Genomic DNA, 15429 nt, shown 5'->3' with positions numbered 1-15429 from the left:
GCTATGAGTCATACCGACTCGATGGCACCTAACAACAAGATCTTCATAAGATTTCCATACCATTGAATCTAGGAAAACCAAAGAACTAAGTTGGGGAGGTATAAGTGAGGAACAATATTCAAAATCCTACCAAGAACTGGGTTCGTGGACAACATGACACTATGGAGTCCTGGTGACACAGGTTGAGGACTTGGCTACTAGCATCAGGTAGGTAGTTCCAACACACCAGCAGCTCTGTGGAATATAGGGGCATAGAAGCAGCAGTTGTTGTTGTTGTTAAGTGCCGTTGAGTCGGTTCCGACCCATAGCGACCCTGTACAGGGTTTCCGAGTAGGCTTCTGTAAACATGACAACCTTAGAAATTCTATGTGGCAGCTCTACTCTACCCTGTTGTTGCTGTTGCCAAGTGTAGTAGAATCAGTTCCGACTCTTAGCAACCCTGTAGAGGGTTTTCAAGGAGTGGCTAGTGGGTTTGAACCTCCAACCTTGCAGTTCAAACTGACCTTGCAGTCTAGTGTTTATTTTACATAAAGACTCCTAACAATAAACATCATCTATCCTACAATGTCATTATGAGTTGGAAATGACCCAATAGCAATGGGTGTTTTGTTATACTAATGTCACTGCTAAACATAGAAACTACAATAAACATTTGCTAATTACGGTTTTGAAGTTCTGGTGTGGTGATGTATGATAAGCGCTGGACTGCTAACCTCAGGGTCGGTAGTTCAAATCTATCGGCCACTCCTTCGAAATCCTAGTTGGAACTGACTCAAAAGTACTTAACAACAAAATTACTATTTTACCAATATTAAAATTTCATTTAAAATGCTTATCTTTTTGGTGCTTTGGAAGTCTTCATGGAACCATGTTATCTGAAGGTAAGCCTCACGTGGATGTCATAGTTTGTGTAGAACACGCAGAAAATACATAAGGTGTGTAAATCTCCACAACCTGAATATTTATTCTTTGGATCTTTTTCAGAGAACTTACCTTCTGAATTTAACAGTAACTCTACTGCTCATTTCCAAATAACTCAGAAATCAGTCAGAAGTATAGTACTATGCAGCTATCAAAGTTCTTATAAAGACAGACATATTCTGCATCTCTAATCATTTTCTGGATCCCAAAAGGAAGTGACTTTCCAACCATCATGATGTCCAATGTCATCACAATAAAGAAATGTTTGTTTTAAATAAGACAGGACTGATGAGAATCATATATTAAGAAAGACATATAGCAATCCTCAATGTCCTAAAACCATGTAATTTGAAATTTCCTGACATCTGTGACAAAATAACCAATGTGTTTTAAGTAAATTCATGTCACAATTTTATGATAAGTTCAATCACTAAATTAAAAAATACTGTAAGTGATATCAACTTTTGCCAATTGGCAATGATGGCTGCTTAAATTCAAAACAGCAAATAATGGTAGAGACTATATCAAGTGACTTCAATACTTAGAAAAAGTCCTAAATATTAATTATTAATATTTCTAATTCTAAAATGTTCTTACAATGTAAATGCCAGTTTATGCAGTTCATCAGAATTCCTCCCAATATAAATAGCAAATTAAATTAATTATATCCAATATAAACAGATTATTTTAAGAGCTTTTATAATCTGGCCTAAGTACAGAGAAAAAGTACATTGACTCAAAACAAATCACTTAAACATTTTGGCTTGTTCTCCTTGAAAAATTTCTAAAACATATAAATTTCTAATAACTACTGATATCGTTTCGAACTACCAGCTGTTCTGCAGGAGAAAGATGAGGCGTTCTGCTCCCGTAAAGATTTATAGCCTTGGAAACCCTGTACAGGGTCTCTATGAGTCAGAACTGACTCCATGGCACATAACAACAACAACTGATATCATAGCTTTCAACAAACATTTACCTCAAGACATTTGCCATCTGTCAATTTTTATGACATCGGTATGATCAATTTGACAATTTGAGAAAAGTAACAAAGCTGTTTTCACAGATATCAACAGCACTAATGTATATGGGAATTTCCCTTCAAAGTAGAGAAACTGCTTCTTAGCAATCAAATGTCTTGTTAGCTACTGCCCAAATCTGAGGGACTTCTAACCAAAATCCAAAGGGCAGGGTATTCATCCAGATCCAGGGGCAAAGTCATAACCCAGATGTACCCAGATAAAGGAGAATTATCTACATGTTTTGAAATCTAATGAGATTTTCCCACTAAGTTATAGACTTGTTTGGTACCTATGACCCCATGTTGTTGTTGTTAAATGCTGTCAAGTCAGTTCTGACCCATAGCGACCCTGTATAGGGTTTCCGAGGTGTAGCTGGTGAGCTTAAACTGCTGACCTTGCAGTTCAAACGGCTTTGCAGTCTGGTACATTAACCCACAGTGCCACATTTATTCCCCTCCAATTTCTCCCTTTTGGAATAGGACTGTCTGCCCTATTCTTTTACCACCATTGTCTTTAGGAAGCAGATAACTTATACTCTAGGTTTCACAGGTCTACTGATAGAAAGGGATATTGCTCCAGATAGAACACACCCAGAATTTCACCCATACTTGATGTAGTCAATTCAGAAGAGGAGATTTTAAATTTAGAATGGAGTCTAGAGTGGATTAAGAATTTAGGAGATGCTGGGATGGGGTAAAGGTGCCCTGATGAGGCAATGATTAAGAGCTTGATTGCTAACTGAAAGGTCAGTGGCTGAAATCCACCAACCACTCCAAGGAAGAAAGATGTGGTAGTTGGCTTCTAAAAATGGGATCCTTCTATTCTGTCCTATAGGGTCTTTAAGAGTCAGAATCGACTAGATGGCAATTGATGGGGATGAAGTCTGTTGTTGTTGTTAAGGACCTTTGAGTTGGTTCTGACTCTAGCAACCCGGTGTAGGATTTCTGAAGAGCAGCTGGTGGGTTTGAACCATCATACTTGCAGTTCACACTGGCCTTGTAGTCCAGTGCTTATCCTAGAGTGCTACAGGACTCTGGGATGGAGTATATGCATTTTACATGTGAGAAGTGTGTCAGTTAGGGAAGTGGTTGGGCAAAGGGTAGTGCATAATGGATTGAATTGTGTTGTGTCTGCCCCCTCCCCCCCCCACACACACACACAAAAACAAAGGTATGTTGAAGTACTGATCTCTGCACTGGTGAATATGACCTTGTTTGGAAAAACCAGGTGTTGTCCTTGTAGATATAGTCAAGTTAATTTAAACAAGTCATACTGAAGTAAGGTGTGTCCTAAACATAATCACTAATCACTTCTGTGTAGAGAATCACACAAAGGGGGAAAGCTAGCAGAAAAGAATCTATTTACAACCCAAAGAATGTTAAGAAATGCCCAGGACAACCAGAAGCTGAAGGAGATAAGGAAGGATCTTCCTCAGTAGGCAACAAAGAAAATTTGAATCAGAATTCTAAGCTTTATTGTAGTTAAGTGCCCTTGAGTCTATTCTGACTTGTGGTGGTGGTGGTGGTGGTGGTGTGATGTGGAGTAGGTTTTGACTCACAGTGAGCCTGCATGGTGTTTCTGAGGCTGTAAATCTTTACAGGAGCAGAAAGTCTCATGTTTCTCTAACGGAACAGCAGATATTTTGAACTGCTGACCTTGATGTTAGCAGCCCAACTTGTAACCAATATGCTACCAGAGCTCCCTGTTCTGACTCATAGCAGCCCTGTATAGGGTTTCCACGAAGCAACTGGTGAGTTTGAACTGTAAGGTTGGTGGTTCAAATCAAGCTTGAGATCAAGTGCTTATCATCCTTTGTGGTTATGTGCCTTCAAGTTATTCCGACTCATAAAGCCCCCTGGACAGGGCTTCCAAGGAGCGGCTAGTGAGTTTGAACCATCAACCTTGTGGTTCAAACTGACCTGATGGTCCACTGTTTTATCCCACAGCATCATACCAGGAATCCATATATAGCCTTTGCTATTGTTGTTAGATGGCATTGAGTTGATGCCGACTTATAGAGACCCTGTATAGGGTTTCTAAGAAGTGGCTGGTTAGCTTGAACCACTGACCTTATGGTCCAGTGCTTATCCTACAGCACCACACCAGGACTCCATATCTAGCCTTTGTTGTTGTTGTTGTTAAGTGCCGTCGAGTCGGTTCCGACCCATAGCGACCCTGTACAGGGTTTCCGAGGGTGTAAATCTTTACGGGAGTAGAAAGCCTCATCTTTCTCCCGCAGAGCGGCTGGTAGTTTCAAACCGCTGACCTTAAAGGTTCACAGCCCGATTCATAACCACTACGCTACCAGAGGTAAATAAATTTCTGCTCTTCAAAAACACCCTCTTCTGGGATATTTTTTAGGACATTACTTGGAAATTAAGACAATGCAAAAGGGCTTCAAAAATTTCATGGAAATTTTCTATTATATTTTAATTCCATTTCTCCATGAACTTTGTGAAGCATCCTCATAAAAATTAAGAATAAAGCTTTGGGCAAAATGGTGTTTTCTCCCTTTGGTCACCAGAAAAAAAAAAAAAGAAAGAAAGAAAGAAAGTTCATAGTATGGCATATTTGGATTAAAAAATTATCCTTTTAAAATAAATCCTAATTTAGTTTTAAGAACATGTATTTCCTATTTGTTATTATGTGCATCATAAGGGTGTAGGTTTGGATTAGCATATTTTCCTTGGCAGATTTGAAAAGCCCACATTTGGGGTATGAGGTAACCAAAGCAGTGTGATTCCCCCTTTATAGCAGGTTTCCTACCAGAATAGTAATAATATTTTGAGAATATTTGAAATTTGGGAGAGAATTTTTTTTTAGAGTGACAAGGAACTTGCATGAATAATTCATATTCACAAATGCCACTAACATTCTGCAAAAATAAATCAACTTCACTTTATAGTGTTTTAAATATATACTTAAAATCACTGATAGACTGATGCAAGAATCAGTTAAACAGGGAGATTATGACATGCCAAAAAAAAAAAAAAAATTCATGGAATGAATTAAAGAAAGAAAGCATTTATAAAAAAGGTATCTGTCTAACAAGCTAAATCCATTAAATCAATATTACAAATTATTATTTTATTAATTGATACCCATTTACATTGGAGACAATCTGAGAATACCTGAGACTGGGCATTAATATTGGCTCCTTCCTTAACAAGAACTTTGACGACTTCTGCTTGTCCAGCCAAAGATGCAATGTGAAGAGCAGTATTTCCCTTCTGTTTTGGAAAAACAAAATAGAAAGTGTTAGAGGTTACTGAATTTTTCAGAAATCAAAATATGTAGCCACCTTCAAATCTATGGATTATAGTCAAGCTTGGAATGACAGTATAATATCATCTTTTCATATCCTTCAGAAAACTTTGTATAGGTTGAGAACAAAACCTGCTGCGGAGCAATTCCAAGATCAACCTTGTAGAACAGAGTAGAACTGCTCCATAGTGTTTCTGTGACAGTTAAGATTTTGTGTCAACTTAGCTGGGCTAGGATTCTCAGTGGTTTGGCATTTGAGATGTAGTTACCCCATGTTGAGAACTAATATAACGTAAACATCTCTATGATGAGGTCTACTATGAGCAGCCAGTCAATTATAGGAGAGCTTCCTACCCAGGCAAAGCTTGCTCACTCTGTGCTAGGTCTGGATCTTGTATCTGGCTCATCCTACAATCTCCAATTCTTTGGACTTGAGCCAGTGGCCTGCTCTATTATTATGTGCCAATCCTGGGAGTCATCAGCAGCTGGCTTTCCTACCTGCTGGACCTGCCTGTTTGCCTGCCTTCTGATCTAAAAAAATCTTGGTTCATCAGCCCTGCAACTACGTGAATTAGACACCCCAGCCTAGCATCTTACCCATGGACTTGGGACTTGCCCACCTCTACAATTGTGTGAGCTGTACAAGCCTCTCTTTGTTGTTGTTTAGTGTTGTTGAGTTGATTCTGACTCATAGTCACTCTGTATATGGTTTCTAAGGCTGTAAACTTTGCAGGAACAGAAAGTCTCACTTTTCTCCTGAGTTGCAGCTGGTGAACTTGAACTGGAAACATTGAGGTTTGAAGTCCAGTATATTTATCCTACAGAGCTATCACGCTCCTTGTTGTTATTGTTCACGCTCCTAAACCTCTCTTTATATATACATATGTAAGCTTCACTGGTTTGGTTTCTCTGGGGAACCCAGCCTAAGGCAGTTACCAAGACTGTATATCTTTATCAAAACGATCTCATCTTTCCCCCTTAAAGAAAGAAAAAGAGAAAATATCACCCTTTATGGCATTTAATTAACCACTAAAGAATCCTGCCACATGGAGAAATTGACAACAAAAAGGTTCAGTGAGCCACTGAGATTACTTCACCTTGCAAAGAAACAGATTTTGAATGGTTATGTTCCTATCTGCTTGTGGCTGTTGCTCAAATATTTTGAATGAAAAAGGAAACTAAATCAATCACAAGGTTAGCAATGGTTTTAACATTGATCACATCAAAATTTAGCATCCACAAAACTAATCACAAATGAAATAAAATCTAAAATTTTCATGAAAAGAAAATATTGACCAAGAAAGTAAAAGATATTTGAGTGGTGACTAAAATAAATGACAAAATTTTTAAACTTATAGACTCTAACTCTTATTTAGTCATCACATCACAACAGATCCTGGGACCTGCTAATTATTTTGACAACTTAGTTGCTTCATCTTTGAATTAGGTACTTTATGTAGAATAATTTTATTTCTGGATCACTACATTTTAAAATATTAACATACTTTCAAGGAAAGGAAAAAAGAAAATAATGACAAAATACAGTTTTAAACAAAAAAGAATTCAATAAATGTTCAAACCAGTATCTTTTAAATATCTGTTCACCATTCATTTGTTATGGCCCAGAAAAGCTTTAATTAAAAAAAACAAAAAAACAAAAAAAAAACTTTATTCTCTCTATGTTCCAAGCAAGGAATTTATTGCCTATGACAATCTTACATTTTTAACTTCTTTGGAATTGACAGAATTTTTTTCTTTGTTTATTGTTTAAGAATTTCCAATAAAATTGCTGTGGACTACACTGTGAACAGAGTGCTTGTATGGCTCTGGTGTTAAGTACTGGACTGCGAACCACAACGTCGGCAGTTCAAACCCACCAGCTGTTCCTTAGAAACCCTAATACAGGGTTGCTATGAGTGGAACTGATATGATGACACTTAACAACAGCAATAATACTGTGAACAGCACCAATCTACAATTTGCCAGTTATGTCTGAAGTGCTGGAAATCTAAACTAACTGAAAGCATTCCTAATTTATTATAGGGCTCTTCTGTAGCCTCAGTAGACTAATGCCCCAGACAGAAGTGTGAATACTTAATCACACTGTTCATAGGGCTCTCAGTCGTATTATCATGCTCCAACCTTATTGAAGTCGTGGTGTGGTGCTGTGGGTTAATGCGCCAGACTACAAAACCCTTTGAACTATAAGGTCAATGGTTCAAGCTCACCAGTAGTTCCTTGGAAACCCTATACAGGGTCGCTATGGGTCGGAACTTATTTGATGGCACTGAAAAACAACAGCCTTGGGCAGCAGGCTTGGTTCTTATTGGCTACTGTTTTGTTTTATTTTCCAAATAAACATTTCATATTCAATAGACAAAAATTTGTCACCACCAATTATATTTTAATGCCCGTTGTTTCTAAAAATAATTTGCAAAGACAATGTTCAAATATATTTTAGTTAAAGCAGCATCAACAAGGAAACAATTTCTAGTGTATCATGTATCTTATATATATGTTATTTAAAAATCACTCCAATCCCTTTATAAACGTATTACAGTGACAAAATCTAATTTTACTCTAATAATTCAATCCATGAATCTAAATCTCACTTTCTTTTGGCTAGAAAGGATTTGGTATATTCTCTACCAAGTCAAATGACTACATCTAAAGCCATATTAATTTAATTGAAGTGTCAAAATTACTTGTTAATTTTTATTGAGAAGTGTCCTACATTAACTTATTTTAAAAATGAGTTTACCTTAGGAAAAACAGGTATTATTGTTTTTAGAGGATTTTTAAATCTAGTCCTCTATGTGAATGAAGGATTACTGGTGTGGTGCTGTAGGATCAGCACTAGACTGCAAACCACAGGTCAGCAGTTCAAACCCACCAGCTGCTCCTTGGAAACCCTATACCATGCCACTCTGAGTCAAAACAGACTCGATAGCACTTAACAACTATGTGAATCAAGGGATTAAAATGAAACCTTAGACATTAACTTTATAAATTTTAAAATCTGAACCTCTTTGATGACTATTATGACTCATATATTCCCAAAGAGAAACAATTCAAAGTTTCACACATAGGGTTTCATTTTTAGTTCTGTGTGGTTCAGAATCTTGGTGTTTAGTGAATCTCTAGTACAATCAGGGAAAAGCAGCTTCAAATCATTTTTCCCCCTCTAAGACAAAATGTTCTGCCAGCATGAACATTACCTTAGTAGCAGAATCCACAGAGGACCCTCTTCCCAACAGCTCCTGAACCAGCCCCACATGACCCTCCTTGGCAGCCAGATGGAGAGCGTTGAGCCCATTCTGTAAGGAAAAGCAAAGAAGGCCTCAGCATTGGGCTCATGATGACAGAAGACAGTTTGCAAGTATACAATCCCAAGAACACATAGCACTCTACATATATATATACTCTGTATATATTCATCTGTTTTCTTTATTTTTGTAATAGCTTGAAACCTTTAAACACAGATAGACTATTTTTCAGGGTGTTTTTGATTCATGTTGTTTTTGTTGTTGTTGTTAGGTGCCATCGAGTCGGTACCGATGATTCATAGAGGTAAAAAAAAAATTTTTTTTCCATTTGAAATGTGGATCTGGCCACTTCATTTTATTATTCTTTAAAAAAATTAACACATATTTAATTACATTTCTATTGAGAAAAGTCCAGATCATTTATTATGCTGACCAGAAATAAAATTCTGAAACATGTTGTTTTTATCTTATGTCATGACGTCTATTTTGACTGCTTGTTTTTCGTTTGTAAGAGTAGACTGGTCTATAGAGTTTTCTTCACTATAAACTTTATGGAAGCAGATTACTGGGCTTTTCTCCCACTCACAAACCATTTTCATCACTGGGGTTCCTTTCTTAAACGTGGTATTGTTGTTAAGTGCAATTGAATCAGTTTCAACTATTTACCCTGCATATAGTTTCCAAGGAATGTAAATCTTTACTGGAACAGAAACTCTCATCTTTCTCCAGCTGAGTAGCTGGTGGGCTCAAACCACTGACCTTGTGGTTAGTATTCCAGTGAAATAAAGCTTTTACTTTTAACAAATGGGAGTATGAATATGCTTTTCATAAAAAGTGATCAAAAGCCATAGGACAATTTCTAATGTACTACAATTCTGTAATGAGAACTCTATACTTAAAATACATTTTGAACTATGTCAACTAAATTTGAGTAAATGTCTAAAAATTTACCATAAAAAAATTTTTTTTGACCCTCCACTTTACCAACAATGATGCCTTTTTCCAGGAATTGCTCCCACCTGATAACATGTACGAACAATGAGGGACCAAGTCTTGCCATCCTGGCTTCTAGGGAACATTATGGTTCTACTTCTTCTAACACAGATTTGTTTGTTCTTCTGCAAGTCCATGGTACCTTTAATATTCTTGTCCAACACCATAACTCAAATGAATCAATTATTCTACAGTTTTCCTTATCCAGTATCTAACATTCACATGTTCATGAGGCTATTGAAAATACCATGGCATGGGTTGGGCGCACCTTAGTCTTCAAACCAACACATTAAAGAGATACGTGCAGCAGATTTGCCTAATGCAATATGTTGTTTGATTTCTTGACTGCTGCTTTCAGGAGTGTTGATGGTGGCACCAAGCAAAATGAACCAACTAGATGGCACTCAACAACAACAACAGTTATGTAACATCTGATTCACATCTGTCTAAATCCCTGAAAAATTACCAACCTTAGTATTGAAAAAAACTCTTTTAACATTTTATAGAAGATGATGTTTACATGTTTTATAAAAGTCTTTTGGTGGCACAAACTGTTAAGTACTCAACTACGAACTGAAAACTTGGCATTTAAGCAAGCCCACCTCAGAGACACCATGGAAACAGGTCTAGCCTTGTTTCCAAAAGTTCAGTCTGAAAACTCTGTGGAGCTATTGTACTCTGTATACACTGGGTCATCATGAGTCAGAACTGACTCAATGGCAACTAACAACAACAACAGCATATATTATATTGATTGTGATGGTTAAGGTTATGTATCAACTTGCCTAAGCCATGATTCTCAGATATTATGGCAGATATTATGTATCATCCTCCATTTTACAATCTGATGTGTGCAATCAGTTGAAAGCGGGCGTTTCCTTGAGGATGTGGACAATATACACGGATATTTTAGCCAAGCACATTCTCTCTTGACCCTGCATTTGCTTCATCATCCTCTGAACTCTGGTTTTTGGAACTTGAGCCAGCAGCCTGCTGCCTAACTGGCAGATTTTGAGGATTTTGAGGTTGTCAATTATGCTGCTACATAAGTCAGGCATAGGCTTTATACTGTCACCTGATTTACAGATTTAGGACTTCTCTGCTTCCACAATAGCCTAATTCATTTCTTAAAAATAAAAATCTCTTTATGTATTTGTATATACATAGACTTCATTGGTTTTGCTCCGCTAGAGAATCCAGTCTAAGACAATGGTGTAAAGTAAAAGTAGATTTTATCATACATAGTAGGATAACCAAATATAAAAACAAATTGCTATATGTCAAGTAGTGGTGTTGTGGGTTAGGTGTTGGGCTGCTAATCACAAGGTCAGTTGTTTGAACCCTCCAGCCTCCCAGTGAGAGAAAGATAAGATTTTCTGCTCCCATAAAGATTTACAGTCTCAGGAGCCCTATGTGGCATCACTATCATAGCAACAATTGTGAGGATAGTTCAGGATTAGGCAGTGCTCCATTCTTCTGTGCACAGAGTCACTCTGAATTGGAACTCACTCAAGGACACCTGACAACCACAACAACATAAGTTGGAATTGACTTAATGGCAGTGGATTTCATTGTTTTCTTTATACATGTAATACTTCAAGGCTTTCAAATGTGATTCAAAGATCAAGTAATATATAGGTTTCTGCTCTTTGTAAAATGGTTCTGGTTCCTCAACAACATATTCTTGGAGTACCTAAAGAGATTGTACTATTGGCATGTCATGGTTTCTACTATTTACTGGCACAAATTGATATGACTCAAAATACTTTAAAAATATTCCTAGATCTTTGTTCCTGGAAAACTTAATAAATGGATCAACAATATAATAAAAACTTGGAAAAGATGAAATTTTATGATCCTTCAATTATACCAGTAGGTAAACAATGTTAACTGAATTAAACTCCAAATAATTCAAATAAAAATTGTTTTTCAAGAAAAAGTAGCATGATTAATAGGTAGGCGATAATTAATCTGACAGTTTTAAGAGTCTTTAACACCTCGATATCTTTTTAGTGTACATGTTCTACATGGTTTGTAATTGGTTTAATGAACTAATTTACAGGAAGAAATATTTTATTCTGTATAGTGAGTCATTACATGTATGTCTTTGGAGAGAAGATTAGTATTTCAGTAACATTAGACTGTTCTAATCATTGGAAATTGTCTACATGGCTTATCAAAGTGACATTTAGCAAACTTATGTTTCCACCTGTGTCTCCATCTGAGGATTCAGAACCTGAGACTTTTACAGTACCTTAGACTATCTATTACAACGACTTATCCTTGATCATGACCCTATGCCTGATACAAGTGCCTATTGTTGTTGCTAAGTGCCGGCGAGTCAGTTCTGACTCACAGAAACACTGTATAGGGTTTTCAAAGACCAGCTGGTGGGTTTGAACTGCTGACCTTGTGGTTAGCAGTCCACTGCTTAACCTACAGCTCCACATCAGGAGTCTCCACCTCATAAATATTATTGGATGAATGAATGACTCTAAATAAATCCAAGAGGGAATATTTTGATAAAATTTATTTTGGTAAATGTATTTAATATATTTGAAAGAAAAAGATTTCTTATGGTGTTGTAGGATAAGCAATAGATTTCTAACAGCAAGGTCAGGAGTTCAAACTCACCAGCCAATCCTCAGAAACCCTATACAGAGTCCCTATGAGTTGGAACCAACTCACTGGCACTTAACAACAATAACAACAACATTTTATATATAAATATGCGTGTGTGTGTATTTGTATATATTGTATATATATAAACCCTGGTGGTACTGTGGGTTAAGCATGAGGCTGCCACCTGAAAGGTTGGCGATTTGAACCTTTGGGTGTTCCATGGGAGAAGGATGACGTAGTCAGCTTCTGTAAAGATTTATAGTCTTGGAAACCCTAGAGAGCAGTTCTCCTCTGTCCCATAGGGTTGCTGAGACTTAGGACAATAGGTGTGGGAAGAAGACTATATATGTATACACACACACACACTTATTGAAAATCAGGATTTTTATCCATATAGAAATCAATCTATTTGGTTTAGTGATATTTTTTCCAGGAGCTTGAGACCTGACTATCAAACAACTGGACTTCTTAAACCCAAGAATTATTCTCTTCTCTTTAAAATCTGATGCCATGAAATGCAGTAAGTCTCTAATCTAAGGGGCAAAGCAGTTGTCTGGGTTACATAAAGACATTTCTCTGGATATGGTTTTTGAGTCAATCTGGTCTTTATGAAGTTTCTCTCCAAGATAAACTTCTGCAGTTTATCTCCTTGGGTTTAAAAAAAGAACAACTTTTGAGTGATCATTTAAATCCCATTTAAAATTTCCTGTTGTATCATTTTTACCTTTCAAAAATTATTTTATCTAATATTAAAGTTTATTTAACTTTAAAAAAATTAACCTGAAATTGAAAGCTAAGGAAAGATAGAGAATGCTCTCCCACCGTAAGTTCCTTGGAGCCCTTTGACCACTGCACACAGATTAGACCCCCACCCCCACCCCCATCCCACCCGGGTTAAATAAACCTGTAGCTAACAAGTTGTAATCGGTTGATGAAGGAGGAGGAAGAGAAAGACACATTTTTCTCAGTGATTCCTCTTCCAGTTCCTTAATTTGAAAATTATCCAACATGAAGTCTTCCTATTCTGTGATGGTAGAAAAATCAGTACTACAAAAATCAGAAAATACTATAAATCAGGGGGTCCCCCCACCCCTTTCTCCCAGGGTCATTTACTAGCAATATCACTACCTAAATGCCAAGGGTTGAGATAGTTTGACAATAGTTTTATTTCAAGGTGTAACTGGGAAAATATTTCCAGTGTACAATAGCCTGGATCTGGTTTTTATTTATCTCTGTTGTTGTTGTTGGTAAGTGCCATTGAATCAGTTCTTACTTACAGCGACCCTCTGTAGGGCTTCCAAGGAGCATGGCTGGTGAGTTTGAATAGCCGACCTTGTGGTTTAAACTGACCTTATGGTCCAGTGCTTTATCCCACAGGTCCAACTTTGTAAAGAGGCTTTTGTGATAACTCTGTAGGAATTTTGTGTACACACTTAATAGTGTCAAGCATTGGTGTTGTTAATTGCTCTCTAGTCAATCCAGGCTCATGGTGGCCCCATGTGTGCACAATAGAAATATGCATCATAAGGATTTCAAGGTTGTGACCTTTGGAACCAGCTTGTCAAGCCTGTCTTCCAAGGTGACTGTGAATAAATCCTTTTAATGACCTAGACTGGCTTGAAAATCATCTCAACAGTGCTGCCCTGAATGCAACTTTCTACAGACTCAAAATAGAAAAATTTGGGAATTAAGATGTTTAAAAAGGTGTAAAATTCCTTTCCAATTGTATGAATGATTAATTCTGAATAACTTTCTACAGATCCAAAATAGGTTTTAGGATTAAGATGTTTAAAAGGGTGTAAAAATCACTCCAATTACATGAGTGATTAACTCTCTGAAGTCTAAAGGATTTATAATATACCTCTCAATTTCCCCTTTGGGATAGATTTCCCCTTTCACTCAATAGCATCATCTCAGCAAACTTTAACTTGCTGTGGACCAGACTGTCAGATCACAAGACTTCCTATGTTATGTTTCAACAAACAGTGACAAAACAAACAAACAACTTTTAAAAACAATTAACAAAGATAGCAGTATATTCTCAAAAGGAAGAGGGCTGAAATAATCTAAAACTTTATGAAGTTCCAATAGATTTATAAGTGAATGAATTGCAAGAGAAAGACCCCAGTGCCATATTATTTATTTTAATTTACTGAACAGAGTTTTCCCTTCATGAATTCAAAACATAGCTAACTTCAGTTTCACAAATTACTATAACTTTTCACATTTTTTAATTTAAAAAAAAATACAAGAATATGGCCAAAATGTCTCTATGAGAGAACTATCCAGAAACCAAACTCTATAAAAAATATAAACTGAGTCTAGGATATCATATGTCTTCGACATTTCTACGATACTAATACTATTGAAATAAAAGTTATTATAAATGTACGAATAATAGATGAAATTTCAGTTAAATATGGTATAAATTCTCATTTTGCCTTCTTTTAAAATGTAATCAAATTGGGACTGCTATTTTATTATTGAATATATCTACTCCTCGGAAACCCTGTACAGGGTCGCTATGAGTCGGAACCGACTCCACGGCACATAACAACAACAACATATCTACTCTAGCTGTAGAATATGTGTTCAGTATTATGAGAGCAGCCCCAATTTGATGGCAACACGTAACATGTTTTACAATCAAATACAAGACAAGATTTTGCTTAATGTTTGATGTCTCTTCCACAAATAGAATGCAAATGAATATATTGTGTAATGTTATCAGAAAAAGCAATTTAGCATCAACTAAATTTTAAATGAACATGTTTCATCTTATAAATACTAGCTAACATGTTAATAGCAGTTCTGGTGTGATGCTGTCGGATAAGCTCTGGACTGCTAACTGCAAGGTCAGAGGTTCACACTAGTTGCTCCTTGGAACCCCAATACAGGGTTACTATGAGTTGGAACTAACTCCATGGCACTTTACAACAATAACATGTAAATTAGTTGAATTTAAAATAGTCAGTGATAAATAATCCCATTAAAAGTGCAACTCAGCTAACTCCTAGAAAACATTTTTCAATTGACCCCCTCAGGTTACACTTCTGAAAATCAGGAAATCAGGTAATACTGTAATTTGCCAGAGCCCCGTTTTGCAAAAGATGTTTGGTTGTTGTTATCATGACATATTTCTAGCTATGTTGGGAGTTGGGGACAGGTAGACAAAAACCCCTCATTTGCATGTAGACCTGGGCAGGTTTTCTATATTTGGGCACAAATATAGAGAAGTGGTTACAAATCAGGCTGCGAACTGCAAAGTCAGCAGTTCAAAACTACCAGCTGTTCCACAGGAGAAAGATGAGGCTTTCTGCTCCTGTAAAGATTTCCAGCCT

General features: G+C 36.7%; 1 protein-coding gene across 1 annotated transcript in view; it reads right to left on the bottom strand.

Annotated features, from left to right (window-relative positions):
* The window catches only part of ANK2 (ankyrin 2, neuronal), a 514556-nt gene that overhangs the window by 248273 nt on the left and 250854 nt on the right, over nucleotides 1–15429 (bottom strand). The window contains exons 3-4 of the mRNA XM_006872258.1: nucleotides 8426–8524; nucleotides 5075–5173 (exon numbers count right to left, since the gene is read on the bottom strand). Of these exons, the coding sequence (XP_006872320.1) occupies nucleotides 5075–5173; nucleotides 8426–8524 (198 nt within the window). The remainder of the gene's footprint in view (nucleotides 1–5074; nucleotides 5174–8425; nucleotides 8525–15429) is intronic.

Source organism: Chrysochloris asiatica, unplaced genomic scaffold (assembly GCF_000296735.1).
Source record: "Chrysochloris asiatica unplaced genomic scaffold, ChrAsi1.0 scaffold00188, whole genome shotgun sequence".
NCBI classification, from domain to species: domain Eukaryota; kingdom Metazoa; phylum Chordata; class Mammalia; order Afrosoricida; family Chrysochloridae; genus Chrysochloris; species Chrysochloris asiatica.
Note: the sequence above shows the minus strand (reverse complement) of the source record. Positions and strands in the feature narration are given on the sequence as shown.